Source organism: Ornithodoros turicata, chromosome 1, assembly GCF_037126465.1.
Source record: "Ornithodoros turicata isolate Travis chromosome 1, ASM3712646v1, whole genome shotgun sequence".
NCBI lineage: Eukaryota > Metazoa > Arthropoda > Arachnida > Ixodida > Argasidae > Ornithodoros > Ornithodoros turicata.
This window is the reverse complement of record NC_088201.1, coordinates 181,274,874-181,292,441: the sequence shown is the minus strand read 5'-3', so window position 1 is coordinate 181,292,441 and position 17,568 is coordinate 181,274,874. Positions and strand designations below refer to the sequence as shown.

The 17,568-nt window shown below is 47.1% G+C and overlaps 1 protein-coding gene across 2 annotated transcripts; it reads right to left on the bottom strand.

Moving 5' to 3' along the window:
• Positions 1-17,360, bottom strand: LOC135378853 (NFX1-type zinc finger-containing protein 1-like). Of its 2 annotated transcripts, XM_064611995.1 has the most exons (4): positions 17,260-17,324; positions 14,101-14,272; positions 4,241-9,154; positions 1-713 (listed from the first exon to the last, which is right to left on the bottom strand). In XM_064611995.1, exons 3-4 carry the CDS (start codon positions 9,127-9,129, stop codon positions 137-139), a joined length of 5,466 nt encoding a protein of 1,821 aa, XP_064468065.1. In that variant the 5' UTR covers positions 9,130-9,154; positions 14,101-14,272; positions 17,260-17,324; the 3' UTR covers positions 1-136. The 2 variants fall into 2 exon arrangements, with proteins under 2 accessions (XP_064468065.1, XP_064468064.1); XM_064611994.1 differs by lacking the exon at positions 14,101-14,272 and having other exon boundaries at positions 17,260-17,360.
• Positions 17,361-17,568: the final 208 nt, after the last annotated feature.

Here is a 17,568-nt window from a genome sequence, read left to right as displayed (position 1 = left end):
CGTTGGGAGGAAACATATTCTGTTTCTATATTTCTATGTATTCTAAACTGTACATATTCAGTACTCGGCGTCCCCTAAGCCAAGTGTCCATCAAGAAAACTTTACGCATATAAACACAGCGATGTGCAGGAAATTTCTATGAACCCCTTCTACTGCCACGCGACCCCCTGCCACGACCTCCTCTTCCCCGACCAAGTGACCTTCCGCTGAAGCCACCTCTTTCAGAAACGCCATTTTGTTGACCTTCTACGCTGGGTACCGCAGGAGTAGCACCACTGGCATGAGGGTCCAACGCTGAAAAGCGCGATGCCTGAGCATTAGGAGGCTGACCACCGGTCCTCCATGTTCTCCACAGGCCACGGTCGCTACCTCGAGAACTTCGTTGTCCATACGCACTGTCCATATGTCGACTGTACTCCGCTCCGTTTCCTCTTGGTACTCGATTGCTGTACGACATGTCCCTTTGGTTTTGTCGCCAAGATCCTGAACCCAAGGGAGTCGTCGTGAGTCCAGGTGTCATCGGAAATCTTCTGTCCATGCCTCCTCCATTGTTCACTCTGGCGTTCGGACGCAGTTGAAACAATCTAGCTGCAGCACCGTCAACTTCTTCCTTCTGAGAGCTTGCGACCATATCGGGCTTTGCGGCACGGTCGTAGATGAGCATCTTCTCCTTGTTGATAGTTTCCATGTACTCCCGGACGAATGTACCGTATCTGGATGCAGTCCATGAAAATGGGATTAGATAAATCATACCAGTGATAAACGTTGCACACGCCACTACTGTAAGATAAGGAAAGGTGGCAGAGTTGGCCAGGTGTAACTAGGTTACAAGTAACTGTAGCTGGTTACCTATTACAGCAATAGCTGCAGTAACTGGCTACTTTTGTACGGAAGTATCTTGTAGCTCTAACTAGCTATCGCTTTTGGTTAGAGTAATTGTAATATGTAATTGTAACTTTACTGTAAATTTACGCAGATATTGCAGTATTTTTCAAATCTTAGTTCCCCTGGTGCCGGTTCGTCAAGTCCCTAAATATCCTACCGTTTTTCCCAGCCAGAATTCCCATTCCACGGATTTTGTCATCTCATACGAGCTTAGTAAGGGTGGCCTCTCAGAACAGAACTTCACCGCATGGCACGTTCTGCGCCAACTACACTCTTAAAAATTTTCATTTCTAACAGCGCACTGCCACGAATGATAGGGTTATCGCTTCGGATTTGAAGAGAGAGAGAGAGACGTACACCTTTTTGTAGTTATCAAATACAGTATATGCATACAAATTGCTGTATATGTGTATATATAAAAATATATGTATACAAATTGCTACAGGAAGGCCTATGGCCCCCTCGTTCTTCGAATCAAAAGCGGTAATAATAATAATCCTTTACTGACAGTGTGCCTGCAAACAGACAAGCCTCAGTAGCAGTGCACATTCAGGCTGAACAACCGCAACGTTGACCTTGTAAAAGTGTAGGATCCTTGACCACCTGACAAGAGGGATGCTGCCTTGTCAGCACTTCACATTTATTCAGAGAAGCACGTTAGAGTCAATCTATTAGGACCGTGTGATTCATCAAGCATACGCTAAGTTAACCGATTATTTGGCCTTTGGCCGATATTTATCGATAAAGCAGCTAGTTTTTTCTCTCTTTTTTGCGGGGGGGGGGGGGGATCTGTTTATGGGAGCAGCTGAATTCGTCGTGTGGTGGATTCAATCACCCTCTGTAATTTCTTCCCGCCAACATGAAGATCGAGTTTCTCACAATTTTGTGCTCATGTTCTTCTAATTCTTGATGTTCTTGTTCTTTTTGTTCCGTGTCTCTCGGTCCCCTATCATGATGTAATATGCATGCCATCGAGACGCCGTGTCATCATAGACGCTGCGCCACAAGCAACTAGTAATTATCAGGCAATGGCATAGATTTTTGCGGTTCTTCAAGTAAGGCAAACCGCTTACTTTGTCCAATAAAACGGTTTTATTCAGAAGAAGGATATTTTGTGTAACCTTCTACTTTTTTGCTGCTGAAGAACTCGCTGCGTACAGGCATCCTCGTACGACGAACAGTTGAATCTTCCGTACCGTCTGGTTGACCTTTCCTTTCCTTTTTCTTAATAAATATACCCCCCCCCCTTTCCGTTCCAAACACAAATGTCGCGCTCATAGTTTGATTTTATGCGATGATCAGACTTGCACTCGTCTTTTTTAATCTTGGTGTCATGTGTGACAGAGGGTAAAAATGTGGGCAAGATGCAGAAGTTCGGATCAATAAATCTATCATGAGAGAACAGATGTTCTGAGGCTGGAACAACATAGAAAGGACAAATACATACAAGGCCTCAAAGGCCTCAAGAGCCCTGGACCGTAAATCCAGAAGATGTGGGTTCGAGTCCTACACCTGGCTAACCTTTTCAGTAACTTTAATCTTCCATCGTAAATCTATCATGATTGCACCTCATAAAAGCAGAGGAAATCATGCTAATGCTATGCAGTTCCCGTATCTTGCGTAGTTATGACTCTGTGATTGCCTGGAGCGCCAGCGTGGGCGTAAATCTGCACTTATGTGACTTTGTGCAACGCGCCAAGCAGACTATATGTCTGTTGCAAAATCCGCGGGATGCTGTTCCGCATCCACAATTATGAACTGCAAAAATTTCAAGACAAAAAGTAAGAAAAGCACAACCTGAAAGTGCAAAACGCTTGCGAACTGCTGACACCTACACTCTTACAAAAAAGGATGGAGCAGTTACACCTTTCAGGAGGTAATAGTTGTCGCACATGTTGTGCCTAAAAGGTTGCAAAGTTCTACCTCACCCTCAAAAGAGAACTTCACCGCACAGCACGTTGTCCGCCAACCACTGCAACGAATTATGGGGCTATCGCTTCGGATTCGGTGAGCGAGGGGGAGTGGGGGGGGGAGGCGTACGCCTTTTTGTAGCAATTTGGATGTATGATAATTTCTTTTACCACCCTTTTACACCCTTTATCAGACGCTAAGTATAGAAGTGACCACCTTTTCACACCCCCTTTTTTTTTTTAGTGTGTAGAGCACCGAAGAACGTGAGAAAATAAATAATCGAAAACAAAATTAACCGTACAAGTATTTTCAACTTTACAACGGAATCCGTCATATGGAGAGGCGGCACAATCTGATGCGAGTCAGAGCGATACGTACATACGAGGGGTGCTCAAGTCAAACCGGGACTTTCTGTCTCCTGAGTGTACAAATGGCTCGCGCTACTTCTTTTTCGTCATTTTCACACGCTACACGCCTCCGCGTTCACCACGTGGTGGTACAAAGTTTGTGCAAAACAGAAGACACGTGCTGGACAAGATGGCCGACAACGAGGTGAACGCGCACATAGAACAGCGCATTGTCATGAAGTTTCTCGTGAATGAAGGAGTAAAGTCATCTGAAATTCACAGAAGACTTCAGGCTCAGTATGGTCACGATACACTTAGCCGCAGCAAAGCGTTTGAGTGGTGCAAACGGTTCCGAGACGGCAGTACATCAGTGCAGGACGATCCCGGCCGAGGCGGCTCAGAGCCCAGTGTCAGAGTTCCTGAGAACATCCAACTTGTGGAGCGCCTGATCCTTAATACCGACGGATAACCTGCCTCGATATCAATAGTGCATATAGTGCGATCAGTAGTGCATATTACTGCCAGGTTCTCAGGGATGTGCATAAGGCGCTGAAGCAAAAGCGGCCAGACCTCATCACCAAAGGAGTCCTCCTCCTACAGGACAATGCACGCCCGCATACCGCGCATCTCACGGCACACACCTTACAGGAACTTGGCTGGGAGGTGCTGCCGCATTCCACTTACAGTCCAGACGTCGCCCCCACCGATTTCCATCCCTTCGGTCCACTGAAGGCGTTCCTTGGGAGCCGCCACTTCAGCTGCGACGACGAGGTCAAGAATGCGGTCCAATCATGGCTGTTACGCGCCGGATAAGGATTTCTACGCTGCTGGCATCCAAGCCCTCGTGAAACGCTGGGACAAGTGCATTAGTGCAGCTGGAGAGTACGTTGAAAGATAAAAGTAATTTCTCGCCTGTAAGTTCATTTTACTTTTGTGAAAAATAAAAAGTCCCGGTTTGACTTGAACACCCCTCGTATATGTACGTATGGCTCTTTCAACTGTGCGAATTATTCGAATTTTTTTTTAATTCACAAGGGCGCGTACAGAACTACACCCAGTTCGGGAAAAACGATGTTCAAAACACTCATATATCATACCTGAAATTAAATGTGATATTGCGTTTGCAGACCGGACACTTCACTGGACCTGTTTGGTGCCTCCTGGCTTCTTCGAAGAGCTTCGACAGGACGTTGTCTGGCACTGAATGACCACAGTCAAGCAGAAGAACGAAGCGAACATCACCCTTGATGTACTTATACCATCTGCAGGTTCTGCACACGTTCGGACATGGCTCACCGCAGTATCCTAAGCAAGGGTGTTTACACGGAAGCTTCTTCGGACAGGGTTCGCTGCACGGCTCTCTGTTGCATGGCTCCGAGCACGTAGCGGTGCATTGGGCGTGCTCGCACTTCCACCGACAAGGCAGACAACACGGGAGGCAGGGATAGCCGCAAGGAAGGCTGCATGGTCTGTGCACGCAAATCAACAAGCAGCTCTCGTTGCATATTGCACAAGGCCGTGTGCACGTGTCAGTGCAGGTATGTCCGCATGGCAGCCTCTTCTCGCAGCGCTTGGTACATGGCGGATGATCCTTTACCTCAGCACATTTGGAGCAAGCAGATGCACAGGGATGGCCACAAGCAAGAGTAACGTTGCAAGGAGCGTGACAGCGGGATCTGGGTACCACTTTGCTGCCGTCCACTGAAGAGCAAGGTACCTTTATCTTATGTCCTGCTGCGCAAGTCGCCTGTACTTGTTGGTTGCATGTAAGTACATTTTTGTGTTCCACGTAGAATGCTTCGAGATCACCTGGTTTCTCCTTCAAATATTCAAGTCCGAATCTCACGTGGCAAGGAACGGACACTTGATGACCGCATTGCAGATCTGCAAATGTATTTACTTTGCATGGTGTGGCACTGCAGAGTTCTCCGCACGGAAGTGTGCACTGGTGACCACAGTCTAGCGTCTTGGTACATTCCTTCAAGCAATTATAGCTTTCTGACATGAAGCACGGAACTTCGTTTGAATGGCCTCCTTCACACTTTGCAGTTACCGGTACTTCACACAAATCAGCCCAACACCATTCAAAACATTTTCGGGGACAGCGATGCCCACATTGAAGCGTTTTTTCACAAGGATCATTGCAGCGGAAGCTGTTCAGAGCTAAGGCAGTAGTAGTAGAGCTTTTCAATAGGGTGCAATCGATTTCAGTTTTATGTCCACATGTTTTTGTGGCCATTACTCTCGTAGTGCAGCGACAACGTTCTGCGCATTCTTGCAAGCAACGATGACCGCACGACAGCGTCTTTTCACAGGGTGCCTCGCACCTGGCGCTCACGCTGCCCCTCCTCAAGTACCAACACTGGAGGTGGATGTCATGGCCACAATCACCCTTTACGGTTACGACAACTGTACACATATTATCACACAACATGCTGCATGCCGCGGGACATTTGTGACCACATTTTAATATCTTGTCGCACGGCAACGGACAAAGTTGTGCACGGGTTTCGCAGCAAGCAATTTCGCATGAATGGCCACAGGGTTGGAACTGCGTAAGGACTGGTATGGTACAATCCTCGCAATTCTCCCAACAGAGCAATCTGCAGTCGTGGCCGTTGTGGCACTTCCTCTCGCACCTCTTTTCACACGTGATCGCCTCGTGGAATGTGTCGTATCCGTGGCAGAGCAAGCCGCACGTGTGGCCGCAGTCCAAGCGAGCCGTACATGGTATGCCGCAACCACCTCCTGGAACCTTCGCAAAGTCGTCTGCTGTTTTCACAGCGGTAACAGTCTCCGGGTGGTTCGGGCAGCGCAGTCGTAGCTCGGGTCCAGTCGCATGTAGACTTTGCAGTTCTTTCATAATGTTCTCCCATATTTCGCTAGACTGACCGATGATGTCGAAGTTTCCTACGCAGTACAGTCCTTTCCTTGCCCTCGACAGGGCAACGCAAACCCTGTTTGGTATCTTCATGAAACCGACTTTTTTTTCTGGGTTGGAACGAACAAGGGAAAGGATGATGATGTCGTTCTCTTCACCCTGGAAATTATCCACCACTGTTATGCGAATACCGCGACAAGCCCTGTTTTTGGCCAAGTCTTTCAGGAGAAACATTTGACTGCTGTATGGTGTAAGGATCGTAATTTGAGCCGAATCGTATTCCTGGTTCAGAAGGTACTCGGCTAGACACACTACAAATCCGGCTTCGTGAACGTTAGTGTGACTCTTTGTGTCGGCCTCGTCGGCCTCGAAGATTTTGTGAGTCACGAAGAATATATTGTTGTCCATGCCTCTGATGTTCTGGTAGCGTTCAACACTCGGGAAGTTTTCTAGCGTCTCGTAAAAGTGTGGAACAAGCAACCTCGTAAATTCCGGTCGCATCCTGTGCTGAACCTCGAGCTGTTGACAAGCCATGCCATTTGTTAGCATCCTCTCGAAGAGTGAGACCTCCATCTTATACCGTGTTGCAAGCTCATACACAGCGCTCGAGGGTCTTAGTTGTTTGTGGTCACCGATCAGGATCAGGTGCTGCGTAGTCGAGGCTAAACTTGTGACCACGTGCGCTTCCAACACTTCTGCCGCCTCTTCCACAATGACTACTGTTGGCTGCAACCGCTGAATCAAAGCACGATTTTTTGCTGCTCCCGTCGTGGTAGCTCCAACGACATGAGCCTTTGCAAAAACAGAGAGCTCTTCATGTAACTGCTCCTGCACCAAAATTTCTTTTATTTCTGCTACACCAGCCCTGGCCTCAGCTACAACTTCCTGCATGGCACCTATAGCCGCTGACGCCCAGTACCGGTAAAGCTTCCAACGTTCTTGGACATGGAGGTTCCACACATCAGTCACTTGAAAGTCATTCTCAGCCCTGTCGCCATTCGAAACTAGCTGGTACAAATGAAGGCACCATGCATGCTCCTTTTCTATCTCTGCACTGTTTGCTCCATTAGGGCTCAACGCGGCAGAGGCTCCAGCTGCCGCAGGACCTCCGATTCTACGATAGAGTTCATCGTCATCGTACCGATCCATTTCAAGATCCTCATCTAACTCTTCTTCTTCAATCTTGTCATCTCGAAGTTCATCTTGCGGTTTCTCATTCTGTGTCCTATGTTCCAATTCCTCAATGAAATCCCTTTTTAAGGCACTGAGTTCAAGCCAGGTTCCAAATCCCTTTGCCACAACGGAATAATACCGACTAAAACTGTCCTGCACACGTTGCGACATGTGTTCCTCGAGATCAAAATAATCGCAGCTTACTGCATATATTCCGGACATCCTTGTTGATAATACTTGGAGCTTTTCCTGCAATTCTCTGCATTTCTCTTCACTCTCATCGTCAAGCCACGCCGCGGCCATCCTGTTACTAGACAGTGTAAATGGCTCCAATGATTTGCTGCTACATCTCCCACCAATGCGTACAATGGCACGAGTTGTTCTCAGAATTCCTTCCAGGAACTGGTCTAGAGCATGGTTAGTGTAGCAGACAACGAGAATGGGATGACTGTCTCTTCGCCACAACTTGATGTTCCTTAGAAGCACCTCCACAATTTTCAGACCGATGTAAGTCTTCCCAGTGCCTGGTGGGCCCTGGATTACCGAAAATTCCTTGAGCAGAGCCATCTTCACAGCAGCCAGCTGAGATGCATCAAGCTGAAGGTCTTCGAGAGATGGCCATTGATTCTCGTCCAAAACGGTTACAGGCCTCGGCTGGGATGATTTCTTACACAGGGGACTTATGTCGTACGTCGTATTCCCATCCATGTACGCTGGACTATTTACTTCGGGAGTTGCTTCTACGATGTACTTGTAGAATGGCAACGCGTATGGAGAAATAGCCTGCAACGCCACAAGGTTGTGCTTGTACGCTTCAAAGTAAATTTGTGTTTCCACCATGGTGTAGCGGTTCCAGATAATAGTCTCAACGAAGGGATCCTCGAACATCACAATGAGTCTTCCTACTTTTAACTTCTCGGGATCTCTCCTCTTCACTGTGGCGAAGAAGATAGTCTGGAAGCCATCGTTCGACAAGCAAATCAAGTTGTCGGTCATGAACCGTTTTGTCCTTTCCCAGTTGACCCTTCGAAAAGCAGAGGCGTTGAACAAGAGTTCGTGAACAATACCAATCCTTGTGATCTCGGACTGCCCTACCTGGACGTTATGGTAAACATTCATGCCATCCGTACGCCTGATCTGCATGCCTGCCCGAACGAGCTTCTGCAGCCCCTCACGCAAGGGCCTCACGAAGTCCTCCCGCAAAAGTCTGTACTGGACATCTAAGTAATGGTCGATGTCAGCGTAAGCTCCACGGACGATGTTCGGCCTCAAGAATGGCTTCGTGGAGGCGACCAATTCAGACACTAACGGTATCACGGGAACATCTCTGAAGTTGTCCGGTGGCGACGATGCGTGCAATCGCTCCTGCTTTACCATCTCCCTTGCGTGTGTTTCTGTCAGGAAGGAATCCCTCATAGCTTCCAGCTCGGAAAGTGTATCTCCGAGTTCCTTGGGCAACGCTTCTTCCGTGGATCTCACGAGGTCTGTTACTAATGGCAAAAGTGTTACCAGATGCTGCGCTGTCGTTGCTGGAAGTGAGGCTTGAAGTCGAGTCAGCAGAGAGATCGACTTCTGAATAACATCTACGTTATCCCGGCCTGCTTTAGCCTTGCAGTCTGAAAACAGCAAGGGTAGTTGGAAAACCATGAATGACTCAGAAAATGCTACGGCGCTGAAGAGCTTCATCAGTTTCTGTGAAGGCAAAGGTATTGAAGAAGCTTTTTCCAGGAGTATGACGGCGGTACGAATGGCTTCGGAGTCGCGATTGCAAGTGGAGAGGAAGCTCTTGAAACCGCTTCTGGGGTCCAACAGTGAGTCGAGCAAGAGATCATCCGATAGACCGGTAGGGCGCTTGAGTATTTCGCACCATGAGGGCGGTCTGAATTGGTCGCCAGTGCATGGTGCTGTACCTCTGGCTGGATAGCGGCGCATTCTGAGAGGATTCACGTGCTACTGTCTGAAAGAAATAAAAATAAAACTGGATTAGAAATTACAGGCGCAATCAGCATGGGTAAATAGCATATATGTATATCTACAGAGTGTTTCACGAAAATCCCCGGGCCGAATAATTCGTGAACAGGTGGCGCTATCGAAGAAATTTCTTTTTGGTAAAGGTCCTTGGGACATCGGCCATGAACTGAGTATTGAGCAGCTCATTTGCATACGCTCACTAATTAGATAAACATCTTAAGTTTTAACTTTTACTTCGCACGCTTACGGTGCCTCAGTTTTACGCATCGAGACCTTCAGCGAATAATATTGCAAGAAAAAAAAAACGAATCGACGCTTAGTGATTTTTTCGAGTAATTAGTCGGTTTCGGTTTACATATTTCTTGCGTGGAGCAGTGCACCAATGCGCTCTTTGGATCAGCTATCCGACTGTCAATTTCGGGTTCATCCGTCTGCTTGACACGCGTGGTTGACGGAAGATTAAGGACAGCCGCAAGAGACGCTGTGATATTCCTTCTCAAAGCGACTGGTAAACAGCACTGCAGGTTCTGTGTTTCCGTAGATGACATAGCATGCTGTTATCATGGATGATGACGGATGCACCGCGGGCGCTGTGAACTAGTGGTACACTCTTAAAAATTAACTACACCACGTAGCACGCTCCTAGCCAACCATCATCCCGAATGACAACGTTCTTGCCGGATTTGTTGAAGACGGGAGGCGGAGCCTTTCTTTTTGTACTTATCACGGAGTAAGAAGACTAGGAGATGACACTGCCCATAGAAGCAAGCGCCGGCGCGCGACCAGAGACTGTCACGTTGGGGAAGAGAAAAAAGGCAGTTGCTGACTTCACGCGACAGATGGCACGGCGGCACTGTCTTCCATTTGCGCTTTTACATGGAAGGCTATGGGGGAAAACAGTGCTTTTCGCGAGTCGTACAGCAGCCTCTACGGATGATGACAAACTAACGAACGTGACCGATGTTTGTCTTGGCAATAAATATCATGCTTGTCAACTACATAACGCTTCTTGTTTCGCGAAACCAACGGAAAACAATTTCATTCTTTTGTCTCTCGGTTCTGTTGAGCAGACGACAGGAGCACGGTGATCGCGTAAGCGTTTCATCTTCTTCTTCTTTCCTAGCGTTTAATTCACGTGCTTTCACGTGTTTTAGTCACGCCGCCTGACAAGCGACAGTATCACGTGACCGCATGCTTCGGAAATTCTGCGTCCTCGTGTAACAGATGGCAGTGCGGGCCGGGCCGCCGAGCGCGCGCTCCTCGTACATTCTCTGGTCGCAGAAGAGAGTGAAGTTTCATCTCCTAGTCTTCTTACTCCGTGGTCCTTATGTACGGCATCACTGGTATTAAAAAAAAGAAGAAGAAGAAGAAGAAGAAGAAAGGCGCACGCCTCGCATACTCATCAAATCCAAGGAGTGAACGTTGTCATCCGGCATGATGTTTGGCCAGGATAGTGCTATGGGGTGAAGTTCATTTTAAGAGTGTAGAGAACGAAAGGGAACATCAAAGGCGTCTCCTGCGGTATTGCGGCTGTTCTTATCTTCCGTCACCCCCGTGTGTCAACTAGGCGGATGAACAGGAAATTGACAGTCGGATAGCTGATCCAAAGAACGCATTGGTGCACTGCTCCGCGCAAGACATGTGTAAACCGAAACCGATTAATTACTCGAAAAAAGAAATAAGTGTCCATGCGGTCTTTTTCTTGCAATATTTTTCGCTGAAGGTCCCGATGCGTAAAACAGAGGTTCCGTAAGCGTGCGAAGTAAAAGTTAAGAGTTAAGATGTCTATCTAATTAGTGAGCGTATGGAAATGAGCCGCTCATTACTCAGTTCATGGCCGCGATGTCCCAAACATTTTTACCGAGAAGAAATTTCTTTGATAGCGCCACCTGTTCACGAATTATTCGGCCCGGGGATTTTCGTGAAACACCCTGTATATTAGGACCGCAGCTCAAAAGAGAAAGGACCAGCGGCATGGCCGAGTGGGCTAAGGCGTCCGCTCGTTAGTGGTAGCCAAGGTTGTGCTGAAGACTGGGAGGCGGTGGGTTCGAATCCATCAACCGACTGCGCTTGTCTGAGGGTTTTCCCCTGGGTTTTCCGAATACTTTCCAGACGAATGTCGGCACAGTTCCCCCTGAAGTCGGCCCAGGGCGCATACTAATCCCCCTGTCCCCCACTCCTTGCTGCTGTCCTTTCTCCATCCGTCCACATCTGTTCGCCGCTCGTAGCCACAGTCGATTCGCGGCGCTAAACTGAAATAAAAAAGAAAGAGGAGGAAGCGACCTTTCCAAGCATCGAGTCAGACTCGTGCTAATAGTATAGCCTAGTGGAGAATAGGTGAACTTGATGAAACAATGGAAACAAACACAGTGTATGATCAGCTCGCGTGGCTCAGTGCTGGCCATGCGCCAGATACGGGAAAGCAGAGTTTTCTCATGGAGTTAAAACGAATTGTGAGAGCGCTGTTTAACGAACATAGGGTGTCTGTCCCGACCGCTACCCCCATCAGAACACCTTGCACTTCACCGTAGGGCCTGTGGATGCTCCCCTCTGTTTAGCGGGTGTTTTCGAAGCGGGCGGTGCTAGAGAAGTTTTAGAGGCCTTCTAGATATCGCTGGAGGTTTGCTGGGTTCATTCAGCTGTTTCTCCGCATTTCGCCAAGATGGCGCCTACGAGAGACGACTGTGCGAGCTGCTCTTTGCCCATTTATGGCAAACAACAGTGCTTGATTTGCTCTGTCTGCCTCAAGTGCTTTCATTACAAATGTGTCAGCGTGGGGAAAGAAGAATACAATTTATTCATATGAAATCAAATACTTCGACCTACAAGTGTATGGCATATGGTCAGAAAAGTCACACGGTGGAAGATTTGGCTTCACGGGAACAGGCAAACGTTGCGGCAACGCCCGCGAAGTCGGCTGACGGAACGCCGGAGGGAATGTTTCCGCTAATGTTGAGGCTTTTGGAAGCTTTGTCGTCCAATTGATGCATTAACTGAAGAAGTGTAGCGTCTTACATCTGTAAATGGAAAGCTGCAGTCAGAGCTCTCTTCCATTAAGTTGGTGATGCATACCATGCATAAGGCCCTGAGTTTTCCGCGATTCCGCGAAATATCGCGGAATTCATCACGGAATCCTTCGTCTGGCACGAAATTTCACGGATTCCCTTATTTTTAGGGTTGTACGGATGTTCGAGTACTCGAATCAAGTGTAGATTGATAGAAGTACTTCATTCGCGAATCGAATATCCAATAGTCGGATTTCCGAATATCCGACTGTTCGCGTAATACGAACGACATCTCCCGAAAGTGGGCTTCACGTGAAGCCTCTTTGCATGAAGTGAAGCCTGCTTTACGAAACTGCCCATGCTGCAGGACCAGTACGACAGATTGTAATGCTAGCCCAAGTTTATTGCTCATACTTCGTCTGAAGAAGAGGTGGCGTCCCTCCCTTGTGCAGTTTAGCGGTGGCAGTGGGGGACTTTGATTTGATGTCTGGAAGTTTGCCTTTAAAGACTCTCAAATAATGTCTACGGCCGAGAAACACAAAGGGTGTCCTGTAACTTCCACAGGGCATGTATTGTAAGCTCCTTCCCATAATCTTCCCATAACGTTATACTCTGCAGATGCAGGTCTTTCAGCAGGTATGAAGTGATTGTAGGTTGCAGACCTTTGTCTTTGGAAGAGGAAAACACAAGATATCATGTATGTAATGCTGAGCCACAACAGCGCTTTCAATCTGTGATCTTATAAAATATTTTTGTTCACACATTACCCAAGAAAAGCGTGTTTCCCACGAAAATAAAGTGTTTTCCATTTCAAGAAGCCGTTAATTGCATACCGCGGAATATCGCGGAATTTACAAGTCGGTGCCGCAGAACTTTGAATTTGCCGCAGCAGAAATACCAGGGGCCTTAACCCTGCGTCAACAACCGTCACCCTGTCCTGTGGTACCCGCCGTTGCTGCGAAGTTTTCATATGTTACCCGTCGCACTGAGCGCCCGGCGAACATGACTGTCAGCGTTGCAGGGTCCAGCTCTATACCTTTAGTGGTGTTCCAAGGAATTCAGGTGTTGAACATGACAACGAAGGATGGACTACACAAGGGAATAGGAAACGAAGTAAATCCTTGGATGTTTAGTCTGATGGTACCAGAAACCTTTTCATAAAAGAATTCGGAGAATGGCTACTACTGTTGTGCGATGACATTTGAGTGACTTCTTGTTTTATTTTTGTATTTTGATGACTCCATTCCCCGTAATGCTCTAAATACTACACGTGAGTATGCAGACAAAGCGCAATATTGGAACTCGAGAGGGGGTTTCCAACTTGTAGGACCAGCTATGGTGTCTTCCAATTTGTTCGCTTTTCCACTAAGGCATGGAATTCATTAATATCAGAAACGTAGCCACGCTCACTTGTTTCAAAAGTGCCTTACTCAATTTTATCCATTCACGATACTTGCCTCTTCTTTTGCAACTGCTTTATTTATTCATTCTTGGGCACTAATAAAAATCATTAGGACAGGCCAATCAAAGTCTCATTCTTTGAGTTGGCTGACGAGGAAAATGGACTTCTGGTACTTGTCGACACTGACCAAGGTTAGGTCAGGAAAGCCTTTTACGTGTTTCACACGTTGGGGAGTGGGTCAGTTTATGTAGAATATGCACCCTTGCGTTTTAGAGAACAGGTCACGTTTTAGCGAATACCGTTTTAGAGAGAGCAGATTTCTGTTTTGGTATCGCGAGCTCCGAAGAACATCAAAAAAGAAAAGAGGAGGTAAGCACAGCAGAAATGGAAATAGTTCTGGTTACTGGTTCGAGCGAAGTCGATGTTTTTCTTGCAACCGTCACTCCACAGCAAGCATATTATGCAAACTTTTCCTTTACTTTACATACAAGCGTACTTAAAGCATTATTGAAATGAGGTCCTTACAGCGATGACTTGAAACGGTGTCTCTCGCGTTTGAATGGCCCTGTCTTGCAAGTCTTCAAGTGTGCGCTTCACAGCAGCGCACGTCACATGTGGTAGGTGTCCGTCGCTGTGGTCATTCCTACGTCGCACCAAGTGCAAATCACCCGTGCATGTACCCGTGCAGAGCTGACGACTGCCGAAATGAAGTTTTAAATCACGTAATGTAAGTACATCGAATCAAAAATGAGCAAAGATGTATAAATTAAATTATATTATAATGCATAATCCTACGTATGCATATCCTAGGCGTAACGTTGGCGACGAAACATCCCATTTTCGGGTAAACAATGACGGCGGAGCGAAAGTTGAAGCTGATTTTCCAGATGCGTGCATGAGGATATACAGGGTGTTTCAGTTAAATCCCCGGGCTAAATAATTCGCGAACCGGTGCACCAATCGAATAACTTTCTTTTTTACAAGTATCTGTCCAATACCGCCTACAAGATGCGCACCGCGTGAATGAGCGGGAGGCGCTCGTTATTTAAATAAAAATGCAAATGAGTTTCGTAAAAAAGCGTAACTTCTAAAGCAGGGCGTTGTCGGTATTAAAATGGGTACTACCCCTTTTGGGACCTTCAGTGGACACCTTTTAGAGAAAAATCTGCCACTGAAGCGGGTCATTTGTTTCAGTAATTAATTGGTTTCGGTTTACGTATTTTTGTCGCGGCTGGTCGCGGCGAAGCGCAAAAAGACGCTCTTTCACTCCCTTATCCATCAATGAATTACGTCCTTACACCAATGAATTACACCAATGAATTACGTCCTTTTGCGCTTCGCCGCGACCAGCCGCGACAAAAATACGTAAACCGAAACCAATTAATTACTGCAACAAATGACCCGCTTCGGTGGCAGATTTTTCTCTGAAAAGTGTCCACTGAAGGTCCCAAAAGGGGTAGTACCCATTTTAATACCGACAGCGCCCTGCTTTAGAAGTTACGCTATTTTACGAAACTCATTTGCATTTTTATTTAAATAATGAGCGCCTCCCGCTCATTCACGCGGTGCGCATCTTGTAGGCGGTATTGGACAGATACTTGTAAAAAAGAAAGTTATGCGATTGGTGCACCGGTTCGCGAATTATTTAGCCCGGGGATTTAACTGAAACACCCTGTATACTCACAGCTATGTAATTAAAGTACGCAGGTTGCGAAAAGTTTTTGTCAAGAAATCTCCGCTTGGCCGTTCCAAGCACCATCCTCCATTTCGGAGAAAATTCGGTGTCATGGCGGCCCCCATGGAAAACGGCAACCAATGAAAGGAGTGGAAAGGAGCCTAAGTTTGATTGACAGGTCGAGCCTCTTTTTTAGGCTCCTCCTAGTGACCAGACTCCCTTTTAACGCACGACACTGCGTACCAGGTAACGCGAACGCTGCCCCGCGGCGGCAAAAGCTTCGAACAATTTTAGGGGCGTCGCATTCGGGGGAAGTTGGGAGTTCACTCGGCCATGACCGCTGGTATTCGCTCAATTAGGCAGTGACTAGTATTTATTAATCAACATTATTGATTACAAGTATTTTTATTTAACATTATTTATTCATATTAATCAACATTAATTTATTATTTAATACGCGAATAACATATACAGACATCTCTGAGATAACGAATAGACCTCTGCTCGAGAGACGTCATCATGACGTTGGTAGACAGACTGAAACCGAAACATCGGAAGGGGAGGGCTGGGTTCCACGAACGGGCATTTGTTTGCTGCCCCCTATTAAAAGAAAAGTAGGACCGAAGGTCGCGTCCCTTTCAGGGACCTTCGTAATCCAGGCTGCAAGACCGTGGCTTTCGGGTGGGACCTTGTTCGCCCCCTAGCTTTGAGCGTAGTTCAACTCCACCAAATTGGTGGCGCTGTCGAACACCATGACGCCACTTGTTTACAAACAAGGAGAGGTTCATATGTGTTGTGTCACACGGGAAGTGCAGGCATATTCGTGAACGTATTATGCGAAATAACAGGTGTTCCACGTACACTACAGAAAAATACTAATAATAATAACAACACGACCCGAAGTACGTAAAATAATACATAATGATACAATGATTTAGATGTTTTTTTTTTTATTGCTAAGCAACAGTATAGTTGAAATACATTGAAAATTGGGCTGAGAGGGCAAGCCCTGGCGAACAGCACCGATGATGATACAATGATGACGATTTTGCCTTCCATTTCTATTCTAGTATTCTACGATACATATACATTACCTACAGAAATCCGAAATCGTGCAAAGTGAGCATAGCAATCCCTTAAAAATGGGCACGATAAGTCGGAATACCTGGTACCGTGTCCACGTTCAATATATGAAAGGGTGACTCCGTCCCCACAGCCTGGGGGGGGGGGGGGGGGGGGGCTACCATGTTGCCACTACGTTCCTACACTCCTATGTTAATGCCGCCGAATTCTTAATCGACGATATTAACTATCATATGCTGTGCAACCGCGCTAACAATGTATATTGCTTTAAACAAAATGGGATTTTTAATTACAAAACAAGCGACATATTATTGGTTTAGTTGGCCATATCCTACGATACCAGTAGGAATCTCCTGCGATGTCGTCCCCATTAATTTTGACTTGATAACTTTTTAATTACGAAATATAGTTCGACGTCTAGCGCGTGGCAGAACCCCCCCCCCCCCCATCCCCCACCTTAGTCCGCATGAAGGGGCGCTGAAAAGACACATTTCGGGCAGGAAAAAGCGGCTTCATGTCGGCAGAAGAGTGAGAAACAAAATTAATAAATACAGGGGGGTGGCATATTTCACACTTGCCGCCTTCCGGAGACCGGAGGCAGACGCCGGCCCTGCAGACAACCCTACTCGATACAGCGTGCAACATATGCACCTCCCAAGATTTTTATAGTTGGGGCACACGGCGATAACACAAATTCGGGGGGTGAGGGGAGGATATCCGGACCTCGTCCCTTCAATCCGCGCCCGTTGGCATTTCTATAGGTTTATCTGACGCATCACGAGCTAAAACGAAACTATGCAGGACACCTCCCGCCTAGATCTGATATCGTCAAAATAGGATGCCGTTTTCATGCTTGACACAAACTTATGGAAGCAGAAGATACCCCACTTTCATCAAAGACACAATGAGAAATTCTTACACCTTACCTGTTAACTGAACGAAATGCGATTCACATTGCCTCCGACGACACGCACACACACACCCGCCGCTCACTTCCAAACCTACGTCGAACCTCATAATGCGAAGAGTAGCGTCAGCGGCACATACTGGCGGTACCGGAAGGAGTTCAGAAGGAGGAGAAGGAGCGTCCGAGATGGCGTGATGTGAGGCGCCATTCTAGGTCCACGTGTGTAGCCAGGCCCTTGTTTTTCTTCTCGTACTTACTCGAGACCAGGATGAAATCATTTAAACGATTCCGACAAAAAGAAGAACATTTTATTCGTGACTTAAATCAC

Excerpts from the sequence above, each read along its gene's own strand:
- LOC135378853 (XM_064611994.1), bottom strand. The coding sequence starts at position 9,129 with ATGCGCCGCTATCCAGCCAGAGGTACAGCACCATGCACTGGCGACCAA. Across the intron at positions 714-4,240 it reads AATATCACATTTAATTTCAG|ATACGGTACATTCGTCCGGG; the intron begins GTATGATATATG and ends GACTGCATCCAG.